The 24,741-nt window shown below is 47.0% G+C and overlaps 1 protein-coding gene across 2 annotated transcripts; it reads right to left on the bottom strand.

Annotated features, from left to right (window-relative positions):
* TMEM71 (transmembrane protein 71) lies at positions 1-19,650 on the bottom strand. 2 transcript variants are annotated; one of them, XM_014544987.1, is made up of 11 exons: positions 19,243-19,650; positions 17,687-17,768; positions 15,976-16,036; positions 15,206-15,418; positions 13,276-13,448; positions 9,456-9,641; positions 7,243-7,318; positions 4,387-4,448; positions 4,237-4,297; positions 1,833-1,922; positions 1-684 (listed from the first exon to the last, which is right to left on the bottom strand). In XM_014544987.1, exons 2-10 carry the CDS (start codon positions 17,730-17,732, stop codon positions 1,838-1,840), a joined length of 963 nt encoding a protein of 320 aa, XP_014400473.1. In that variant the 5' UTR covers positions 17,733-17,768; positions 19,243-19,650; the 3' UTR covers positions 1-684; positions 1,833-1,837. The 2 variants fall into 2 exon arrangements, with proteins under 2 accessions (XP_014400473.1, XP_014400474.1); XM_014544988.1 differs by lacking the exon at positions 1,833-1,922 and having other exon boundaries at positions 19,243-19,649.
* Between the last annotated feature and the right edge of the window lie 5,091 nt (positions 19,651-24,741).

The raw sequence follows: 24,741 nt of genomic DNA, 5'->3' as shown, positions 1-24,741 counted from the left end.
CATCAACCAATGTCACCCCAATAAATTCAATTTAAAACAAAAATTAAAAAGAAGAATGTACCTTCCAAAAAAAATGGCTCTGTCCCGCCCCTTTTCCATCAACCGTCATCTACGGTCACCACCCAATACTGAGCCACTCCTTTAGCAAAAATACTGATGTTTTCTACACGGTATAAGCTGCATTTAATTACGTTCATGTTGGTGTTGGTTCTATAAACTCGCTTTCATTATTCGGCTAAAGCAGCTGAGCAGAGGGTGGGCCCGTGCGGGCAGGCCCAGGAATGAGCATTGTTACAAGCTCCCCATAGAATCCCCTGGTGATAATTAACGTGTGAGCACCATGGCCTCAGGGAATAACAGGACAATGTTTACCCGGGTGGCATGGCCTCTATCACATTTCCCAGTGCTTCCCTTTTCCACTGCCAGTATTTGCAACAGAAAGATGAATTAATATTGTTTTCACAAACATAGTACAGTTTTTCGAGGGCAAAACTGGGGATTTTTTTTTAAAAAAACACACACACATAACCCAATGAAAATGGCTTTTCTCGAGTATCCAGTCGCTCACTCCCTTCCAGTAAAGCAGTTGATTCCCAGCAGACTGGAAATGGGACAATTTCCGGAGATTCAGATTGAAGACATTCATCACAGGCACTCCTGAATGGCTGTCAAATTTTGGCAAACCTAGATCAGAGAAAGGAGACAGGAAATGCATAATTCATCCCCACACACAGGAAGCACGGTGTCTAGTCACTGCGCACGCACGCACGTGCACACTAGCTTGAATGACAACCAGGAAAGCAGAGCTGCAGCGTCCAGCAACTTTTTTTTTTTTCCTTAGCAGTTCTCTTTCTTCCCTCTGACAGGCTCCAGAGGTTTTGGCCCCTCCTCCCAGCTCGTTAGTTAGTTAATGACCATTTCATATTGTTTTCTGACCCGACCCCGTCTACAACTGAAATGCCCGTAGGGTACCAACTGGGGTTTTCCCATATTTCTACTCCCTAAAGTTTGTTCATTCATTCGCCAACTGCCTCCCTGCATGTCAGCGTAGAGAGAACAGAAGTTACCCATTTTGCTACCCTGAAGCCATACGTTGGCAAAATGCAGACTGCTGATGCTAACACACCACTGGCAGACTGGCAGGTGGCGTACCTGTGATGACCTTCATTTGAAAGGGACACTCTGGCCAATGGTGGACAATATAGACTGTCCCCAAACTCACAGACTTTATTTTTTTATTTTATTTCTTTTCAGAGAGAGAGAGAGAGAGAGAGAGGCATCGATTTGTTGTTTCACTTATGTATGCATTCATTAGTTGACTCTTGTATGTGCCCTGACCAGAGATTGAACCCACAACCTTGGTGGGTTCAATATTGGGACGATGATCCAACCAAGTGAGCTCCTGGGCCAGGGCCCAAACTCAGACTTTAAATTTAACAAAGAAGCCAGTTGAGTAAGAATTGCATTACGGTAAGACAAGGGCTTGACTTGAGAAGCATAAACTGCTCAAGAATCGGCACTAATCTGACGTATGTAGAGCGCAGGGCAGGTGGGAGGGCTCCTCCATCAGTGTCTGCGGAACTGGGTTCCCCAGCCTGCCCTCCACCCCCTCAGATCCTCACCCTTGATTCTTGGAACAGACTAATGAGTCACTCTTGACTCCTGATGGTAATAACCACGTCTTTGGCTCATTAGTTTCAGGAGATGTTTCTGTGTGAGGGAGGGGGTTGCAAAATCTATACCGTATAGGCACAGAGCCCTTGGCTATAAAGTACTTTAAGAAATGATGCAGCAAAGACATTCAATGTGATGAATATTTATGGCATATGTACCATTTTCAAGGCATTGAGATGGATACAAAAGTGAAGTCAGAAGTCCTTGTTTTCATAGGTCTTAAAGGCAAGAGCGTGTGTGGATGACGCCTGGTGGGCAGGGAATTGGTAGAAATGGAGAGAGAGAGCGAGAGAACAAGTTAAAATGTGCACACAAATAACCAAAGAAGGGCTCTTACTGCAGAGTTGAGGCTGGGGATGAGGGTGTTTCAGAAGGAATCATGGTCCTTGTTCTGATCTAATTACTTTTAGGAGAGAACAAATTAGCTCAGAACAGCGGGAGGTGCCCTCAGAGCAGGAAGTGACCTGATGCCTGCAGGTCAGACGCGGGCTCTTCCAGAGGAAGCCTTCCTTCCCTTACTCCCCCCACTTCCTGGTCTGGAGAGACCTCCCTCCTGGGGTTCCCATAGCCTCTGTGCTAACTCTGTGCTTGCACTTCCCATATTCCCACTCCACTGTGCCCTTTCCACGTCCTTCTACCAGGGGTGGGGAACGTCTGGCCCGAGGGCCGTATGAGGCCTGTGAAATCATGGGGTCTGGCCCTGCCAAGGCATTGGGGGTGAGTTAATGAAAGGTTTGACCAAATACAGCAGGCTAGTTTTTAAGTTGATAATTTTGTATGGCCCCCGAATGATGTTCTAAATATCCACATGGCCCTGGGCAGGAAAAGGGTTCCCACCCCTGCATTAGACTCCGCATTCTCGAGGCCCTGCACGCAACCCTGGCACCTAGTGCCAGTGTGAGCCTTAATGAGACCATAAATGTCTGCTGAGCAGAGCTGGGCGCCCAGCACCGCACAGAGCATGTAAGTCCTGAAGAGAGACTTAGGAGGCTCCGTGATGCCACGCTGGGGTCTTACAAACATCTTTCCACGAAGTTTGCAGTCAATGTGCAGAGTGACCTGGAGAGGCTGCTGGAGGTGGAGACCTCCCTGCAGACATCCGGAGTCGGGAGGCCCGGCATTAGGTTGCATGCATCTGCTCTTCAAACCAGCCCTGCCCCGACTCTCGAGAGTGGGTCAGTTAACTGTACACGTTCATCTTAAAACCCACAGAGAAGGGGTGTATGCAGGTGGCACCACCTGACAAGCAGGAATGCCTTCCCTTCCCTTCCCTTCCCTTCCCAGGAAGCTGGGTTACCCAATGACTCCTCGGGTGGATTCTTCGGTTCAGGCATTGTCTGTCGGCCAGGCCAGTCCTGACTAACATACCGACCTCCCAGCTCACCAGCAGACCCGCAGCTAATGCCCCATGAGGTGGAGAGCGACCACAGCCAGGGGAGGGGGGAGGGCACCTTAGAAGAGCTTTAAGCAAATGCCGTTCATTTACCAGGACTTCTCAGGTAACCTGAGGACCCAGTTTTCTAACTATCAGATTAGACAAAACTTAGCCGTATGAGCGCCTGCACCCGGAAACCTGGAATGCCAGGAGACTCAGGGGAAGCATCGCTTAAAGTGCCAGGAAATCGATATCGGCTGGAGCTCTCAACAAAATAAATCTCTCTCAGCCTCGCTGTGATCACAGAATTAACCGCGATCCCGTGAACAGGGCCACGCAGCATGGAGAGCAAAGGCCAGCGGGCGCATTTGAATGCAGGCCTCCACTCAGGCTGCATGCTGAAGGGAAGGTAATTAACACATCCATCTTCAAGGGATGGGGCTTTGCAGGCTGTTTGACATTCTGAGAGCCTCCCCACCCCACCCCCACCTCCCTTGTCCCAGCCACCCTCTGAATATGCTGAGCCTGCAGCCTGCAGCCAGCAGCCAGGGCGATGGTCCCCTGCCTGAGGGGTGGCCTGGACATCAGCATTGGTCACCAGGATCATTTCCCCGGGCAGGTGCCAGTTATTGGGGAAACGCTAAGAAAAAAGGCTTCCTCATAAGATGTATTTTTAAAGTGCAGGGCTATGGCTCTACTAAAGCCCTTTAGAACTATTTAAAAATTAAAGTTCACATCATGTCCTAAGTCCTGGTGCCTTAAAAATTAACTACCTATTTGATGTAAGGCTTTAAAGACAGGATAAGACTGTCAGATGTTAGTGGCAAGAGAAAGCCTTCGTAGGGACGGGCGGCCAGGGCCCTTCCTGGACAGTCCTCGCCGTCATCACGCAGGCCAGAGGGATCTGGGACCACGACTCACGGTCACCTTTGCCCAGACAAGGGTAACGCCTGGTGCCTTAAAAATTAACTACCTATTTGATGTAAGGCTTTAAAGACAGGATAAGACTGTCAGATGTTAGTGGCAAGAGAAAGCCTTCGTAGGGACGGGCGGCCAGGGCCCTTCCTGGACAGTCCTCGCCGTCATCACGCAGGCCAGAGGGATCTGGGACCACGACTCACGGTCACCTTTGCCCAGACGAGGGTAATGGTCACCTTTGCCCAGATGGGTAACAAGGCAACACTCACCGAGCGCAGGGGCCGGCGTTGAAGTAGCTGGCAAGGCTGAGCAGCAGGGACTTGACAACATCTTGGTGAGAGAGAGAAAATACATCAGAATGACCGACATTGGAAGGGAGCCCAGGAATCAGAGCGGCCACTCGGGACACGGTGACTTACAGGCAATCGTGATGGTCAAGGAGCACGTGAAGACACCGGCTACCAGTCCTCCCAGCAGCCACCTGCACCGACAGAGGGCTGGGTCAGCAGAGTAACCGTGCGTTGCCGACACGTGAGAGGTCCTTTCAGACCGACTATAGATGATGTACGGGGTCAACATTTACTATGAAACTACAGGGTCCCGGCCAGTGTGGCCCAGTTGGTTGGGCATCGTCTCATGCACCAAAAGGTCTCTAGTTTGAATCCCGCTTGTACGGGGTCAACATTTACTATGAAACTACAGGGTCCCAGCCAGTGTGGCCCACTTGGTTGGGCGTCATCTCATGCATCAAAAGGTCTCCGGTTCGAATCCCACTCAGGGAACATGCCCAGGTTGCAGGCTCGATCCCCAGTAGGGGACGTGCAGGAGGCAGCCAAAGATTTTCTCTCTCTCTTTCTCTCTCTCTCCCTCTCCTTCTTCCACTCTTTCTAAAATCAATAAAAACATTTAAAAAAAAACTACAATAATAGAGTGTTGTATTGACAAAAGGATAGAAATATGGATCAATGGAAGAGGAGAGACAGCTCAGAACAAGACGCATACAGAGAGAGTTGAGTGATTTTTAGCAGAGTTGCAAAAGCAACCAATGGTATTGAGACAATTGTATATCCACGTGCAAAGAATGAGCCTGCACATGTACATCACTCCTTGACTCAAAATGAGTCAGAGACTGAAATGGAAACCACAGAAGCCTGAAACTTCTAGAAGAAAAACAAAGGAGAAAGTCGAAGTGCCCCTGCTTCCCAACCCCGCCCCAAAAGTCTGCGAAACATCTGGGGTTTTGCCAATCTGCTGAACGACTGTGGCAAGGAGTGGGTTTCTTTTTAAAGAATAATGTCTTCATTGTTTTTGTGTTCAAACTATGAATTATTGAAAGAGATGACAAATATGTACAAAGGAGAAAGGAGAATATAAAAAACTCAACCGCCTGAAGCAAGTATCTAAATGCAGCTCACACTCAAGGGATGCGGAGTTAAGCTCCCCATATATATATATTGTTTTTGTTTTTGTTTTTTTGTTAATCCTCACCTGAGGGTATTTTACCATTGATTTTTAGGGAGAGTGAAAGAGAGAGGGAAAGACAGAGAGAAACATCGATGTGAGAGAAACACACCGATTGGTTGCCGCCTGTAAGCCCTGGACCAGGGCCCGGGCCAGGGAGAAGCCTGCAACCAAGGTATGTGCCCTTGACTGGAATCGAACCCAGGACCCTTTGGTCTGCAGGCCGACACTCTATCCCCTGAGCCACACCGGCGAGGGCTAAGCTCCCCTCTTAAGGGAGAGGCATGTCTATAGAAATTAACTTAAGAGGAATGTTCCGTTAACAGTCCTGTGACATAACAGGAAAGGGCTCCAGGACCAAGCAGGTTTAGGAAACGCCGAAGGCGTCTCTCTCTGCCTTACTCCGCCGTGGCCTGCGCGCTGCGGCACATGGTCCTCCCGTGTGACACAGGAGGCAGGAGCTGGCAAGTTTATTTTTAGCCACAGGACCTCCCCCCCATTTTTGTCCCTTGGTCCCATTGTGATCTAAAAATACTTCTCAAACCTCGTAATTATCTGGGAAGCTCATTTCCAAACATTGATTCTCATTAGATCTAAATCAGTATCTGAGGGGATGGGATCCAGGATGCTGGATTTAAAAACACAACTCCCCTGCCCTGGCTGGTTTGGCTCAGTGGATAGAGCGTCGGCCTGCGGATTGAAGGGTCCCAGGTTCGATTCCGGTCAAAGGCATGTGCCTTGGTTGCGGGCACATCCCCCGTGGGGAGTGTGCAGGAGGCAGCTGATCCATGTTTCTCTCTCATTGATGTTCTGACTCTCTATTCTTATCCCTTCTTCTCTGTAAAAAATCAATAAAATATATTTAAAAACAAAAAAAAAAGAAAGAAAAACACAACCCCCCTATGTGACAGGGGAGAGCAAGTAGCACTTGCGAGGACCCCAGGACTGTGCCATTCCTCCCTCTTTCACTGACTCAGCAAATACTGATGAGCCCCTAAAACTGGGGATGCAGTAGTGAAGGAGATATGCCATGTCTCAGCTCTCGCGGAGTTCCCATTCTTATAGGGAGAAATAAGTCATTAACACTTATACACATGAACATTTAATAAGTGCTCTAAAGAAAAGTAAAGTGAGGTCTGTGTGATGGAGAGTGGTCAGGGGAGGGCTCCCTGACAATGTGACGTAGGAACAGATTCCGGAAAGATATACATTATGAGGCTTTGGGGAAAAGACTGTACTAGGCAACAGAGCAAACAGCAAGTGCAAAGGCACTGGGGCACGAGTGGGCTCAGCACAGAAGGGATGTGATCACTGGCCTGGAGACTCGGGCGAGAGAAGGACAGGAAGGACATGCTTGACAGCGGGTAGAACAGAAACCTGCCTTTAATCGGGCAAGGGCATTATGTGCTCTGAGATGCTGCGTAGGCATCCCTGGAACAGAGCCTTTATGTTAGGACATAAAAATACAACGGGAACGGTGGAGTCCCAGCAGGATTCCCAGTCCCCTAGTGGGAAATTTAAGTGCCCTTGAACTCCAGGCAGAGGTACTTGGTCTGAATTTGTAACCAAGAGTCACAGAGGATTTAAACGAAGGATGATACACAGTAACCTCCAATTTCTAGCAAGATACGCTGGCTTTTGTATGCTTTGGGAGATGATGAGAGGAGGGAGCATTTATCAGGGAGAGACAAAGATAACATCCTGACCACAGAGCTACCTGGAAATGCTTTGTGGAATAAAGCAAGTGAATCATCCATCAATTACAGCTTCATTCATTATGAATCACCACCGCATGAAGCTAGAATTGGAATTACCTTGCACATGCAGACATGGCCAAGCATGCAGCAAGCAGAACTGTCTGAAAGGAGATCTCTTCCAACAAACTGGTTTCTAACAGGAAAAATAGAAATAAATGAATTAGAAGTCATTGCTGGTTAAACAATCTCGGAACAGCAGAATCATAGTAAAACTTCTCTCCTACATACCAACCAGGAAGAAAGTTTTCAGATGTGTCATCCCAAACAACTTGTCAGAAGTAACAAGATAAAATCAGCAAACGCTAGAAAAATGCTGCCAATCATTCTTTTTTTTCTCCTATCATTAAAAATAAATGATTATGCTCCATAAAGAATTTGGGGCCCGCCTTTTACGTCGATGTCGGGGGGAAGGGTTTGTAGACTGTACGCTGACGTCCAAAACCGAGCTCTGATGCTGCCGACATGTGGGGAGTGCCCTGTAACTCCCAGAGCTCTCGTGCACCGGTTCGTTCAACCAACACAACAGACCCAGGAGGTAGGAACCATTACCCTAAGTTCTGAAAACGAGGAGACCAAGACGAGAGGAATGATGAAATGTGTCCACGGTCACACAGCGATGAGGGGCCGGAGCCAAGACTGAAAAGCCCCATCCGGCCATAACACAATGTTTTGCCTGAGATGGGGAAGGGAGAGAGAATTTGCAACTTTGCCCACGGGGCGTCTCTAAAGGGCAAAAAAGGAGCGTTTATCTTGAGCCGCCTGGCCATGCAAAACCCTTTGCTATCAGCAGCATATTTGCTGTTGAGCCACAGGGGGAAAGACGGCAGATTCTCCAGCCGTGATCAGCATGGGTTGAACCAACCAGAACTCTGAGTAGCGTTTTAATCATCTAAAAGGAACCAGAGCCGTTTGAGGATCACCATGGGAAGAGGTACAGGAGAGTGTGGACAGGCCGCAGCCTATTTGCCAAGCGCTTCAAAGCCCGACGTTCGGGGTCGTTAGCACACACGACACAGGATGCTCAGTGCTTCCCCCGCATGCTGTTCATCATTCTCAGGCGGGACGCTGAGGATCTCCGTTGACAGAGGAAAAGGTCGCGTTTTAGAGGCCAGGTGGGCTGTCCCTGAGGCCCAGCTGACAGGTGGGAAGCCGGGCGTTGAACCTTGGGAAGCCGATGCCCGAGGCTCCACGTGGCACCGCGTGGAAACGTGACTAATACGATGTTAGCAAACTACAGACTAAGGGGTGTGCTTGCTGAGTTTATCCCAGACTGGCTCCCAGCGGGAAACCCCGGTAGCTTTCCATCTTTGGACTTTTCCTTGCCAAGGACATAGCATGAAAGGACACTTTTCCCCCCCTTTTCTTTTTTCCTCATATGGAATGTGTCAAACACAAAGCAAAGTATGAAGATAGAATAACAGACACCTGTGTATGCACTACCCAGATTTAATAAAGTTTAACAATTTGCCAAATGTCTTCAGGGTTTTTAAGAAACAAACAAGCCCGGCCGGCGTGGCTGAGTGGTTGAGCGTGGACCTATGAACCAGGAGGTCACGGTTCGATTCCCCATCAGGGCACATGCCGGGGTCGCAGGCTCGATCCCCAGTGTGGGGTGGGCAGGAGGCAGCCGATCCATGATTCTCTCCCATCACTGATGTTTCTCTCTCTCTCCCTCTCCCTTCCTCTCTGAAATCAATAAAAATATATTTTAAAAAACAACAAACAACCAAACAAACCAAACTACTGCCGATCCAGTCCCTCCGATGCCTCTAAGGCAGCGGTTCTCAACCTGTGGGTCGCGACCCCTTTGGCGGTCGAACGACCCTTTCACAGGGGTCGCCTAAGACCATCCTGCATATCAGATATTTACATTACGATTCATCACAGTAGCAACATTACAGTTATGAAGTAGCAACGAAAATAATTTTATGGTTGGGTCACAACATGAGGAACTGTATTTAAAGGGCCAGAAGGTTGAGAACCACTGCTCTAAGGTGACACCCGGAGGCAGTCACCCCCTCTGTGAATGTGTCCCCCCGGGGGCCAGCAGCACCCCAGGTCCTCCCACGTCAGGCAGGGTGATGCCCCCCCTCAGTGTGTGGTAGTCACCTATCTCTACGCCGCTCTCGGGCCCTGAGTGTCCCCCCGGGGGCCAGCAGCACCCCAGGTCCTCCCCCGTCAGGCAGGGTGATGCCCCCCCTCTCTACGCCGCTCGCGGGCCCTGCGAGGAAGGATTATTTGGGTGTGGCAAAGATTTTTAAAAAACTCACTTGAATGATCCAAAATATCCCCTTGGAGATGCTCAGCAGCCGTCCCCCGGGGCTGCAGGGCCCCGCGGAGGGAGTCTCCTCCGGGAGTCTCAGGCGTGACGTGGCCCGGGGAGGAGGCTGCCACGGACTCTGCCTCCAGCCGCTCCGACGCCCAGTCATCAGTCAGCACACAGTCAAAATCACCGCCTGGAAGGGCAGAGGCTCCGTAAGCGTGTGTGCACGCGTGTGTGCGTGTTCAGCGACTCTCAATGCACTGTAGCTAGTGATTGTGACACGAGTGACGCCACTGGAGTAGGACGGGACATGGACCCCTAGAGGAGATGGCACTTCCCGCTGCCATCCTCCTTGAACGCTGAGAGGAGGGCCTTCAGCACAGAGACCTGCGAGGGCCGGGGCATGACGGTTGGGTGACGGGTGCCAGGGCCAGTGTGGTGAGAACAGGGCCCACGTGACCCAGGGGAGCCCAGGGAGCATGAAGCTGGGAACCCAGACTGGAGGCGGGTCACAGGGTTGGACTCCGGCTGAGGAGTCTGGAATGTATGCCACAGGCACCGAAGCGATGGTTTGTCTGAGTGAGGGTGGCACCCTAGGCAGGCCTCAGTGCATTCTTTTGGTAAATAACGTGGTTATAATATGTAACACACAGCCAGGGGGCTCTGAAAGAAATCATGAACGATCAGAAAGGATTCTCGGCTTTGACTGCTGTCCTGGGGTGTCTGCAGGGCCAGTTGCCGGAAGCCAAGTCCAGCATGTCATACTTGCAAGAGTTTCATCAAAAGGTTGATGGAACTTGGGGACTCAACAAGGGCTGAGTCACATATGTTGTCACTGTTGGGAATGGCTAAAGGCATTTCCCCAAACCTGAAAAGGGATGATTGTTTGCCAGACAACAGCTCAGGGCATCTTAATCTACATGTTATTGCCTCCTACTGGCCAAACACCTGAACAGCCATAGGCAAATTCCCCCCATTCTGACAATGCTTCTGTATATGAAACCTGACCCTTTGATGTGTATATCTCCACCTTGCCTCAGGACAAATTGTGTTAATAAAAAGCAAGGGGTCCGGAGACTAAGGAAATCTTAGTTCCTTTTAGCTAAGTTCCTCTTACCCCCAAATGCCTTTCAAAATTATGCTTCATCTCTGGACTCTTTATGAAGTTACACACAGCCCTTCTCCAGATTGCTGAACCCTTCTAGATGCTAGATGCTGAAACAAGAACCCAGGCAGCCAGTGACCGAGGAGACAACAGTGGAGGGAAAGACTGAGGCTGCACGCAAGGGCCGTCCCCAGTAAAGACCCCGGGGACCTGCTGGTATAGGGCACGGTGCCTATAGTCAACAACACGGTGCTTTATGCTCCGCAGAACTTGTCAGCAGGGTAGATCTGATGTTGATGCTCTTACCACAAAAATCAAAGAAACCAAAACAAACCACAAGGGGGACTCAAGGAAACTCCTCGATGTGTTGGATGTCACCTGGATGATGGGGATGGTGCCATGGGTGTTTGCATATGTCTGGACTCACTGAATTAGATACATTAAACACGTACAGTCCTTCATATACCCATCATATGCCAACAAAGCTGTTTAATGAAGAGAAGAGGCTAAGTGGTCAAGTTAAGGTGGACATGAGAAGGAACTGGGAACTCTCATGGCTGATTATACAGTCATGAGTGGCACCTAATGAAGATCGGGAAAGATGTGGGTGAGGCTGCCACGGCTGTGAAAAGTGTCCTGTGCTAATGCCCAAGGCTGCCCTCTGAGCTCGTACCACTGCCACTGAGAGTTGGATGAAATAGAAAACTGTATCCTACGTGGAGCTCTGGAAATCCTACACGGGATTTTTAAAAGAAAAGATGGCATTAAGGAGGAAAGCCACACAAAAAATCTTAGCATTAAAAAATGGTCAAGGATTTTTCACCTCTGAAAACACATGTTTTTCCCCCAACTGACATTTAATTTTTCCTCCACCCTTCGTAGTAAATGAAAGGGTCGGATTGCAGAAACGTTTAGGCGATTAGCTCTCTCGTGTTAGATTTGAAGATATTCATTCCATCCTGTTTGCCGGCTGGTCTAGCATCATTTACTTCTGTTTAGAAGGCTGGACCTGTTTCTTCCCAGCAGATGTCCATACCCTCCGCCTATACAGTGGGCATTGCTGCCGGCTACAGAAGGAAGCACAAAGCCACACACAGAAGTTCCCAGCGAGGATATTCACGGAGAGGCAAGGATGAGCTCCCGAGAAAACCGCAGACCTCCAGCTGGGCTGCCTGCCTCAGGCCAACTTGCCTTTCTGTCTCAGGACTGGCAGACATAGAGCGGGAAGTCCCGCCCAGTCCTCCCTTTGTGAGTCCTGGACCCATTTTCAGTGTGACTCAAGGGCCTCCTCCGGGAATGCATCCCCCATCGCAGTCCTGGGGTCCAGGGAGCTGCCTGAAGAATGAATTGCAACTAATGAGGGGAGGGATCTCGACACAGCTGTGAAAGGGGTGAACTGAGGATCAACAAAATAGGCAACAACAAAAAAAATAAATTCTTTTAGCCTGAAAAATGAAGCAAGAGAAAATGAGGGGAAGTGAGTTTTGATTGCATCCATTGCCCAGAGAGAAAACAGCAAAACAACTTAATTTTGAATTCTTGAGGCTTTGTAACGAGGCTACGTTTCCAGAGAAAAAGAAATTGCTGATCAGAGTCATGGGGCCTGGGGTAAATGCGGAGAAGGAGAAGTCTGGGGAGCGCTGATCACAGTTGACAGCTGAGCTGAGCGATCTCCAAGCCCCGTGTGCACCCCGGCTGACGAATCACCGATTTCAGAGGGGGCGGTTTGATTCGCTATATTTAGAAGATATTTGGAAACCTTGAGAATTTTTAACAAGGTACCTCAAGCATGTGCAGCGCTGCTGTGGTCCAATTGCTTTAAAATTGTTTGGACACATTTTGAAGAGGCAGCCATGGGAAAACTAGATGTGAATTCCCAAATCTGGGAAGCACTGTCTTCAGAACAGCGATTCCCAAACTCTGGTCCTCCAAGCACCAGATTCCTGAACTTTGCCATATCCCGGAGCCTGCCTACCCCTAGACATTTAATATTTTCCTCTAATTGTCCCGATAAATACCCATTGTTTCCTTCCCACTAATAAAAGTAATTATAACTACAAATTCCTGAGCATCCAGCATTGAACGATGCCTGATATTTATTGTTACTTTTAATATTAAAATATGCTTTGAGTTTCCATTACTATGTTTTATATGCATATGTGTACATATTATATGTATAATATATTATATAATGTGAATAATATTATATAATGTACGGTATATCTAATATATACATCCAGCATACATTTCAATAGGACTATGTCATACATTAGTATCATATACTGCTATATATGATAATATATAAATATATTATTATCACACTATGCCTACATATCTTGTTTAAAAATGAGGAAACTGAGATTTTGGCCAAGTTAAGTAACTATCACAATGTGCCCAAACGAGGACCTGAACTCCGACTCCAGCATTCTTCCTCCACCCACAGCCCGTGCAGGAAGGACACCTTGGAGATATGCATGTATTTTCCAGGTTTTATCAGCTTGATAATTTAGGCATGTAAATTCTGGGCTATCTTGCAGGACATGGACACATATGTATTTGGATCATATGAGTAGTGGGGAGAGAGCTGTAGGTGAATTTTTTAAGTGTGGCCCATCCTCTGTGTCCAAATGACTGTGGTCCCCAGATCTGACATTGGGCCAGGACCAGGCGTTGCGGCGCCCACTCGGAACTGTCCCACTAGGGAAAGGAGGGGCAGACTCACCTCTGTCGCTGCAAGGCTGCGCTTCCGGGCTGCTGGCTCCCTCCAGCCAGCTGGCCTCGCCCGGGGACGAGTCAGCATCAGCGAAGATGCTTCCCCGCAGCCAGGATCTAGGGGCCCCGAGGCGGAGGAGAGAAGGGAAAGAGCGGCGGATCCTCTTTTTCTTCCTAAATATTCTGGAGAGAAAGGAAAGCAGCACGGTGGGTAATGAAGAGCGGTCACCCCCAGGTTCAAGACAGAGGATTTAGTGGGAGTGCGTTGGGGAACAGAGCCCCTCTCTCCCATTCAGGTCCCCGAAGCTTGCTCATTGTACTTGTTCCCTTGATTCGTTCCACAGAAGTTCCTTACGTTTCCGGGTGTGCCAGGTGCTGGAATCAAAGTGAAGGATGCCAAGATAAAAGACAGAACCTTGGGCCCTAGCAGGTTTGGCTCAGTGGACAGAGCGTTGGCTTGCGGACTAAAGGGTCCCAGGTTCGATTCCGGTCAAGGGCATGTACCTCCGTTGCTGGTTCCTCCCCAGCCTGGGCCCTGGTCGGGTCTTGTGCAGAAGGCAACCAATCAATGTGTTTCTCTCACATCAATGTTTCTCTCTGTGTCTTTCCCTCTCTCTCCCACTCTCCTTAAAAATCTATGGAAAAATATCCTCGGGTGAGGATTAAAAAATAAAATAAAAGACAAAACCTTGGGTACCAGCAGTATACAAGCTAGTATGGGAGAAAGACAAGAACAGTGACGCTGTAGCTAAGGCTTTCACGGAGCTCATTCTGCGCCAGGCGTCTTTCCTAGTGGCTTACGTGTAGTAACTCACGCCATCCTCAGAATGGCCCCGCGAGGTAGGCACCATGGTTACCCCATTTTTCAAATCAAGAAAACGAAGAACAAAGAGGTTGAGTAACTTGTCTGAGGTCATAGCTGAGAGGCAGACCCAGGCAGCCTGGCTCCGCCGTCTCTGCTCTGTGACGGCGCTACGGAGGGGAGGTTGCTCTGACAGATGAACCAGGGCCGCTGGCCGAGGACAGCAGATGTCGGAGCAGAGGGGGGCCATAGCGCATTGGGAGTCCGGGGAGGTTTGTGAGGGAGGAGAGCTCTGAGCTGATCAGGATGGTCTGGGCTGTTCAGTGAAGCACAAGAAGGTCCCATACTGGATCCTGCTAGGAAAGGAGGCTAGGAAGGTAAGACAGGAAAGGAGGCTAGGAAGGTAAGAAGGCTGGTCATGAAGAACCTGGGATGTTATGTGAAGGAGTTGGAATTGGATGTTCGAGCAAAGGGAGATGGCTGAAGTGTGTCAAGGGGGAGGGGGTGACGTGACTGTCTGTCTTTCTGAAAGACTTTGGCTCTTCACACATGCACAGTCCCAACAATCCGTCCTCTACCTTATAACCAGTGTTATCCTGCTATGGAGAAATCGGACAGTCTGTCCATGGTTCCTCCTTATCTGCTTAGCCTGGAACGCGACCCCCTTCCACGCAGCCCCTGCTTCTGCGCCCCGTCTTCTCTCTTGCAGACCAGCCCTTCTGACCCTGAGCTGTATTTCCACCAAACTACTTGCATTCCCCACTTTGCATCGGGGTCGCTCAGAACTCTCTTCGGAAGTCTCCTTTCCTGCTTCTATTTTAATGGACGTCTGCATCTCTCAAGACTCTCATCACCGTCTCTAGGAAGGTTGTTTTAGCCTGTCCCCCCAGGTCAAATCGGCCTTCTCCCTGTTCCCCTCATCCCTCCCCATTCAGACTTCTACCCCAGCGCCTGCATCAGATCACTGCTTCAGTTATTTACCTGTCTGCTCTACCTGCCCCTCGTTAGCCTTTGTGCTTCCACAGTCTGGAGCAGGAATGGGCTCCTTATAAGTGAACGCTGAATGGGCGAATGAATGAATGAATGAATGATGGCTGGATGGGACTTTGGATTTTTCCATGTAATATTTCCTACTTACCTAACTGAGTTCTCCCTGTACATCACACTGGTCTGGGATGGGCTCAGTGTGATGTTGCCATCTCCGTCACAGAGGAAACTGTCCTCTGTCCAAATGTAGTAGCCGTTGGTGAGGAGCCTGGGACTCCGGCGACAGGGAAGGTAGGAGCCTGTCAGGGGATCTAGGGAGCAGCAGTCAAAGGAACCGTCACCAGCCAGGAAATCACAGGCAAAGCTGAAGAGGGAAGAAGGACACATACAATGGAAGATTACTTGGCCACAGACGGCATGGATGGACCTGGAAAGTATTACGCTAAGTGAAACAAGTCGGTCCGAAAAAGACAAATACAGTGGGGCCTTGACTTACGAGTGTCCCGACTAACGAGTTTTTCGAGATACGAGCTGTCTCTTGGCCGATTTTTTGCTTTGAGTTGCGAGCTAAAATTCGGGTTAGGAGCCAGCTTCAGATACCCCACCGCTAGTTGGCGCAGCGAACGTCACAGTGAACGCCACAACATCAGCCCAGCATCACGTGTCTCACTCGTTCACTTTTTGATTTGACATACGAGTAATTTGAGTTACGAGCTCTGTCACGGAACGAATTAAACTCGTAAGTCAAGGCCCCACTGTACCACGATTTCACTTCTATGTGGAATCTAAAGAATAAAATAAATGAAACAAGGCAAGTAAGTCTTAAACCTTCCTGTTTTTAAACCAGGAACACAACAAAATAGTGCCTCCAGGAGGAGAATTTGATGATTGATTTTTCTTGTAAAGAGCCCCATGGAATACCTTGGGAAAACGCACGTGGGAGACAGCTCTCCAGCAGATTCTCTCTTGGACCCGGAGGAACCTGCACAAGCCAAGGAGAGAGAAGTAGACGTTCATCACCCTCACCAGCACCCTCACCAGCACCCACGCTGCAAACAGTGACAGCGCGAATGGGAAGGTGCCAATAGCTGATGTCCCGGCCCCTGTGGAGACTCCAGCAGGGGCAGCCATCCAGCGAATGGGCTCTAACACAACCTGTCACCAGGTCCCCACGGGAAGCCAGAATAGCGTGGGGGCTTCTGTCTCCTGTGCCTTCTCTTGCTCAACACCCCTTTAGAGGACCCTGGGAGCAGGATGAGGCAATAATACGTCCTCAGCATCCAACTGACCCATGAAAAGCAGGGAGACAGCATCTTGTGTGGAGCTGGAGAAAACCGAAACCAATGGCCCCATGCGCTGGCTGTTTTAGCCGACTCAGTATTTCTGAGGGATCGATCGTCTGCCCTGGAGTTCTCTCAACAGCGCACTTTAAGGGACTTCCATTGTACAATAATGAGCAAAAGGCATTCGTGGAGGGAAAACAATAATGTTTGGTCTCACATAAAAGATCTTCTAATGTAGGAAGTATTCTTAATTAAGAAGCAAAGGCATCCATCCATTTGTTCCAGGTTAAGCAAAAGCGTGGCCATGGATTTCCACTGGGGAACGTTGTAGTTCATTGATATTCTAAACTCAGACTTTTGTATCATACAGAAATGCCGTGAGTACTTCTACTCGACAGGCTCAGTGAAACTTGATCCCATTACTGACCATTAATAATAGCTAAGCAGCGAGAGGAATTGAGACGTTCGGCTAGGCCGGCTGAGTTATGAACTGAAGATGCGGTACACATACACTGGCAATACGACTCCCCCACAAGCAAAGACAAAATACTGCCATTTGTGACAACATGGATGGACCTTGAGAACATTGTGTTAAGTGAAATAAGTCAGTCAGAAAAAGCTAAGAATCATATGATTTCATTCATAAGTGGGATATATTAAAACTGAAACTCATGGGCACAGACAGCAGTGTGGTGGTAGCCAGAGGGAAGCGGGTGGGGAGATGGGGTGTGGAGGGGGACTAAGATATGGTGATGGAAGAAGGTTTGATTTGGGGGGGGGGGCACACAGTGCCATATACAGATCATACATCACAGAAATCTACACTTGAAACCTACATGATCCTATTAACCAACATCACCCCAATAAAGTTAATAATATTAAAAAGAGAAAAAATAGTAGGTGTGGGAGGGAGGGCTGGAAGCAGGGTTTGGGGAGAAAAAAACAAGAGGAAGGAAGAAACTCGAAACCACTACCGTTTTAAGAAGTTACGCCCTTGTTTTCTGCAAGTAGCTATCAAAATCATTCAGTGTGTTGTGTGTGTGTTTTTTTAAATAGACAAACAGTTTTGCATCTTAATAGTAGCGGATAAACAATCTCCTTTCACATTTATGCACAGGCATCTAAAAAAAACTGGTGACTTTTTTTTTCTACTAAAAGGAAAAAAATATCACATTTCCCTCAAGGAAAGAGATGAAGTCAAAATCATTGCCAACGTGAACACTGGCATTTCAGAAGCACAGGCTCCTGACAGATGGTTAATGGTACGAGTATCAGCAAAATCAAAGCAAGGAAATGGCTCAAAGAAGTCTAATCATTCAGAAGATAATTGCGTGTCGCAATTCGCCCACATTGACTTGCCACCGGTGTTGACATCAGTCGAGATATTCGGTACATCTTGGGCAGGCTGCTTGTTCAAACTTTACAGATTTCCTGCAAAAGACATTAAAAAAAAAAGGTGGACTATATGTTAAAAATAGAAAAGTGATGCCCAAACAGATGGCATCTACTAATTGCACTGGTCGGATGTGTATACTGAAATAAGGCAGAGATATTGGGTGGGAGGCAGGGGACCGGATTGAAGGACCCCTGGGGTTGTCCCTGCTCTACATTCTCCATTGTCTTGCTCAGCGCATCTAAATGATGTCTTCCTGTAAATAAGATCAACATTTTCTTGGGGAAAGCCAGACTTGCAAAGGTTGACTTGTCAGCAAAATAAAAATAATAAAAATGAGTTATTTGATTAAGAACATGGGAGGACATCTGTAATAGTATCAACAATAATTTTTTTAAAAAAATCTGAACAACAACAAAAAAGATTGGTCCTAGAGCTCTCTAAATAAACTCATTTATATTGTCATCATCCAAAACACATCCATCTCATTATCAAGTTTCAAGTAATGCGTGGGATTGGTGTCTGCCCCTCATCCGACACCTTGGACCACTGACAGGTAGTCACAGAGCGGGCCAGTGGTCTTTCGTACTTGCTATCAGCCTGGACATTCCTGAGCATCGTAGGCAGAATTGCACTAAAAATAGTCCAGCACTGGGCAGATTTCAATACTCAGTTCCCGAGGACATACTATGTACATTCGCAATTACAACTCAAACACATCCCCAAGTGCGCACATCATGTCAACTATGACCATTTACCAACTCACCACATAGATCTACCTTCTGTTAACTATGAAGCTGTGTCGGTATCACTGTCCTAACAGCTTTCTAATGCAGGTCTGAATGCTTTTCTGAATCACCACCTCCATCCACATTGAAAAAATGTGATAACTTAGCAATGCGTTGTTTTTGTAGCTGTGACACACAGCATTGACCCGGGATAATTCTGTAGCTCTAGGTGGATTCTTCCAGTAAATTATATGCAAAACCTGTTGGAAAACATTGACCGTGGCTTATCCAGACCTTCAGAGAAGTCAGGAGGACTGCCTGGCACGCCTTGCATGATTTTGAAATCAAAGCACACATTCAGAGAGCTCACTTGCTTGGAATGTAGAATAATTGTGTCTCACGGTAGTGGAATAGCATGCCCCTGGTCCTTTGACTTTTGATCACTATCATATGACTATGCCCAGCCCCAATGACCCTGTATTAGCTTCCCCCAAGCACTCAGTTCAATTCGGAGCTGGCGTGTCCTGCAGCCGAAAGCAAGGTCCCGTAGCCGTACCCTGTGAGTACCCATGGCAGCAACAGCAGCACGTGAACAGTTAAGTGAGTGTTAGTAACTGGGAAGAAGACTCCAGTAAACAGCTCTCAAACTTCTCAAGAAACAGATCCCGTCTACCAGTTCCCTCAAAGCGACAGATCTGTTTGGGAAAGTAATTTGCCCACACACATCCTTTCCAAAGGGAGCTCCCTGTCTTACTTTCCAATTGACAGATAATAAAATAGTTACTGAAAGACGAAGCCTCCCGAGCAAGACGGTCAGCGGAGAAATCCAGGACGTAGCCGCTCTTCAGCTGCAACGGACGAATGCCGGGCTGTCAACAGGTGCAGAGGTCGCCTGATGAGGGGAAACCCCACCTTCCCCTCCTTTTCGGCGATGCCCGCACGGTGCAGGTGCAGGCATTTGCAGGATTTCGTCCTCAGCCGCCTCTGGTTCCTTTGGCTGTTTCCCAGAACAGAAGAGCATGTAGTTCTTGGGAAAGTCTGCCTTCAAACCGTTCTTGTTTTCGTTCAAAAGCAGCCTGCGAAACCAGGGGCTGAGCGGCAGGATGAGGTCACACTTCCTGTCGGGCTGAGTGACAGTCTCGCTGGGGAGCATGGTGGAGACTCAAGATTGTCTCCTGGGGCTGCCACGGGGGATGTGGATGCATCAGGTCGCCAGGGAGACGCTTTTCTGAGCTCACTGGGCACCCCCAGCTGCGTGAGCATAAGAAACACTCAGACAAGCCACACTTCCTGCGGCTCATCTTCTGGCTGTTTTCAGTATGAATCGTTGCATACCAGTGCTTTGTTCCAATCAATACAATTTATTGGTGATAATGCACTGATGCTATGACGTTCAGAATGCCATTGACTACCAGGAGCTTGATCTGGGGGAATGTCAGCACTGGGAATAGGTTAATCCAGCAAACTCGGGGCTTTACAGGAAACTATCTACGGGTGGCGGTTTGCATCCTATATTTTAGTTTGCATTCTGTATTTATATTTTAGTAGTGCTCAAAGAACTGGATCTTGGTGGTCCCTGCAGTTCTCTGCTGTTGCAAGTGATCCAAGAAAAATACACATTCCAGCAACACTGAGGCGCATGTGGTCATGGGAACAGCGTGGGTTTGGGAGCTACATAGACTGCGATGCAAACTCTGTCCTCCATAGATTTGTGACTTAACCTGTTGGAGCTGCAGTTTTCTCAATGATACATGTGATGATGTATATTTCAAAGGATGGCTTGGAGAATGAAATGAGAGAAAAGGAATGAGAAAGAAGTGAGTCCTCAGCTCAGATATGCAGGATGGGTTCCTTATTCGTTTCCTGTAAATCAACTTTGGAGGCCCCAGTGGGTCAGCCAGGCAGAAACTTTCATCTCATTTTTTTTCCCCTTGAGTTCCCTTTTCTCCTAAGGTGATGCCACAGGCAGGATCTTGTTAGGAGAGCCTGTCTAGCCTGTGGTAGGCAGCTTTCAAAGATGGCCCTCAAGAATCCTTGCATAATCCCCTTCACCCCCCACCCCCTAGAACAGTGATTCTCAACCTTCTGGCCCTTTAAATACAGTTCCTCATGTTGTGACCCAACCATAAAATTATTTTCGTTGCTACTTCATAACTGTAATGTTGCTACTGTTATGAATCGTAATGTAAATATCTGATATGCAGGATGGTCTTAGGTGACCCCTGTGAAAGGGTCGTTCGACCGCCAAAGGGGTCGCGACCCACAGGTTGAGAATTGCTGCACTAGAAGGTGGGCTGAAGCTAACTTCTCCTGAATAGAATAAGACAAAAGTGGTGGGTTGTAACTTACCATGATGAGGCTACAGAAGACTGCTGCTTCTGTCTTGCTAGACCCTCTGTTACCCTCTTGGTTTGCACACTCTGATGACACAAGCTGCCATGTTGGAGAAGCCTGCATGGCAAGGACCTGATGGCTGTCTCAAATGCCTGTAAGCCTGAGGCCCTCAGCTTAACAGCCAGGAATGCAGCCCTAGTCCGTTTGGCTCAGTAGATAGAGCATCGGTCTGTGGACTAAGGGCCTTGGTTGCAGGCTCCTCCCAGGCTCAGGCCCTGGTTGGGGCTCGTGCGGGAGGCAACCAATTGATGTGTTTCTATCACATTGATGTTTCTCTCTGTTTTTCCCTCTCTCTTCCACTCTCCCTAAAAGTCAATGGAAAAAATATATCCTACCCTGGCTGATTTGGCTCAGTGAATAGAGCATCGACCTGGGGACTGAAGGGTCCCAAGTTCAATTTCAGTCAAGGGCACATGGCTGGGTTGCGGGTTCGGTCCCCAGTAGGGGGTGTGCAGGAGGCAGCCAATCAATGATTCTCTCTCGTCATTAATGTTTCTATCTCTCTCCCTCTCCATTCCTCTCTGAAATCAATAAAAATGTATTAAAAAAATTTTTTTAAACCTAGCCAGTCAAATTCATACCAGTAAATTATAATATAAGAAAGAGGCAACCTGAGTTCAAAATAACTGAATCTGACAGGCCATGTATACTCACTTTCGCTGTAGCAGAAGGCAGTAATCAACTATGACAGGCACCATATCCTGTATAGAAACCATAAAGAAAGCATCAGCATCATATATTTGTCCAATGGCTCACTGGTTAGACACAACATAAAATGAAAGTGGTCTGTTTAAGACTTCTGGGAGAATATAACTCTATACCATGTTTTTGGTAAACAATTTGGCAGTATGTGTCAAAAGTCGTAGAAATGTGAAAAAACTTTACAGTAGTAATTCTATCTAGGAATGTATCCTAATAGTTTTAAGAAAAAAATTTATAATGCATTAAGGTATTCACTTCTGTATAGAGACAGGAGAAGGAGGACAGGAGGAAGAAATCAGAATTAAATAGACTACATGAAAATATAATACAGTAAATTTGCTGTTTAAATAAAATATTATGTAGATATTACAAGTTTATAAAGAGTTTACAATAACCTTATGATAAACATTAGGTTAAAAATGTGTATTTATGTCACAATTTTGTAAATTTGCAAAGAAAAAAAACAGAATAAAATACATCAAATGATAACAGGATATAACTAGTCCTGTTGGTAGCTCATGTAATGAAGGTTGTCCATATTTTGTCATAATCTTCCAAGCTAGCTATTTTAAGTTAATTTAACTTCCCAGTTTCATAATATTTTGATTGCTTTAAATTCATCATGTATAGATTCATGTCAAGTGAACAGCAACCCATAATTTTGGCCTTTTAAAGAGAAACAGTTTGAGGGAGAAACAGCTTATTATGACCGAAAATTGTCACAAAACCAAGCATCAGATTTCAGCACTACTCTTTCATTTTCTGCTGGCTGCATAGAAATGGCTTTCTTTTTAAAAAATCCTAGAAGGCCTGAGTTATTAGCAGGAAAAAAATCCCATCAGGCGGGAGACAGCACTATGTGAAGAAAATGCTATATGCTAGCACTTGTTTGACAAAAAAAAGAAAACTGAGGAACGCTTATTTGAGATTAATATCAGATAAGGGAGCTATAATCCTGGAAGCATTATAGGGCTATTCCTAACCCACCTATCTGCCTCCTTTAATCATCAATATTCTTCTTGGCTACATTCAAAATCCTATTTAGATTCTTCAAAAACAGAAAAATCAAACATTTAAAAAGTGTTAAAGCTTTATCAAATTTCAACCCTGAACAAGAACATAGTGGGCCAGATAACCTCAGGGGGGAGAGGGGAGAGAGGAGAATCACCCTAGAAATGCTGAGGAAAATTTAAAAGTATAGCTGAGCTCCCAAAACCGGGTCTAAAGTGAAAAGGGAACTGAAAACCCAAGCAATAAGCCCTGAGCATGTTTCTAACTCTCTATCCCTCTCCCTTCCTCTCTGTAAAAAAATCAATAAAAATTAAAAAAAAATGCTTCAGATTATGTCCTTCCTGTTTGCTCAGGGTTCATATTTGAATTGCAGTGGGAATAATGTTTTTTGTTTGTTTGTTTGTTTTGTTTTTTTGGCAGAGAGAGAAAGAGAGATGGATGGAGAGAGACAGACTGAGAAATGATGGGTAGGGCAGAGGAGGAGGATCGAGAGAGACTGATTAGCTAGTGAGAACCCTAGAATAAAGTCTTAATAGAAGTTAAATCTTGATGACAAGTACAGTGTCTTACTCATCTGTTTAATCCTCAGAAGCAAACAGGGCTTGACACAAAGTAAGTCCTCAGAAAATGTCTGTGTTTGTGGAAGCAATAAAGAGAGAAACTGGGTCTGACCTCAGAGGCAACAATGACTAGATGCATTGGTCCCTGTGAAAGGTGAGAAAGGAATGTTGGGAAGTACCTGGCATTTGCATGTCAATTATAATTTTAAAAAACATGTAAAGCTTGTTCTATCTAATTTAATTCTAAAAACAACTCTGTGGATTTAAAATTACCATCTACCACCCTGACTGGTGTGGCTCAGTTGGTTGGGTGTCCTCTTGTGCATCAAAAGGTTGCCTGTACTCTTCTAGGTCAAGGGCACATGCCCTAGTTTTGGGCATGATTCCCAATTGGGGGTGTGCAGGAGGCAGCGAATAGATGTTTCCCTGTTGCATCTCTCACTCTCTCTCTCCCTCCCATCCTTTCTCTCTAAAAATCAATTACAAAATCTTTTTTTTTAAAGCACCTATTGCTCTCTCTCAGTTTGGGAGGTGCCAGCAGGGCTGTTTACCCAGGTGCTGGGGACGGTGTGTGAAATTCTCACTTACCTGTGAGGAAAGGAGAATCAGAGAAGTGTCTATCCCAGGAACACTGGTAATAGTGTCAGGTCTTATTTACAACTCCTGGTCCTATTCCAAATCGCTGGCTCCAATATGCTTTCTTGTTTTAGGTTGCTATTAAAAAAAAAACAGTAGCAAGACGCAAGTTAATGTCTTTATTCCTTTCAAATGTATAGTTCCCTATGATCTTCATGAGACCTATTGTTACAAAAAAAAAAAAAAAAAAAAAAGAAAGGAAAGAAATGATGAAAATCAAAGGGTGTTTACCCTCAGCCTGGTGACACTGGCTCTGTGGAACGTTGTGCAAAAATACAAAGGAGGAAGTAACCCAAGACCTGACCACAGGGTTGTGTTGCCTCAATGTTTCTACTATGGCAAAACCACGGCTCTGGCAACACCCCTGCTACCACACTCTCTGCCCCCGGCCAACCCTTTTCCCTTCGCCACAGGGGCAGTTGTTCCATTCGAATGTCAGGCAGTGGCCTTGGAGAAGCTGGTAGTGTTCCCTGGCACTGACCAGAAGCCAGGCCCTTAGACAATCCAAGTGACTAGTTGGAGCACATATTCTGCCCCTGCTCATCCTGCATGCTGCTTTTCATTTTCATCTTTGATAACTGCACTGTGTCAGAATGACCTGTTGCTATGTTGGTCTGCTTGACCACACTGCTAAGTGGCTTCTGATCAGGAATTAAGCCTCTTCATTGCTATGCTCCTTAGGCCTGAGCACTGTACTTGGCACATTGCAGATGTTCAGTCAGTGTTTGTGGGAAAGAAATGGAATGATTTTGTTTTTATTTGTCAGAGCCTGAATCAAAATGATATAGAACTATGGGACAAATAATAATTTTGGAGTCTGCATAGAACTCTTATTTGAAGCATACTCATCCTTCAAAACATGTTTCAAATGCCACTTCCTGTATGTGGTCTCCCTAGATTTGCTGAGTCAGAATGAGCACACCCCCTACAGGACAGTATCTCTATTTCTTCTCCTTTTCTTTTCTTTTCTTTTCTTTTCT

This window comes from Myotis brandtii, unplaced genomic scaffold, assembly GCF_000412655.1.
Source record: "Myotis brandtii unplaced genomic scaffold, ASM41265v1 scaffold390, whole genome shotgun sequence".
Classification (NCBI taxonomy): domain Eukaryota; kingdom Metazoa; phylum Chordata; class Mammalia; order Chiroptera; family Vespertilionidae; genus Myotis; species Myotis brandtii.
The sequence above is the reverse complement of the archived record's forward strand: the minus strand, read 5'-3'. Positions and strand labels throughout refer to the sequence as shown.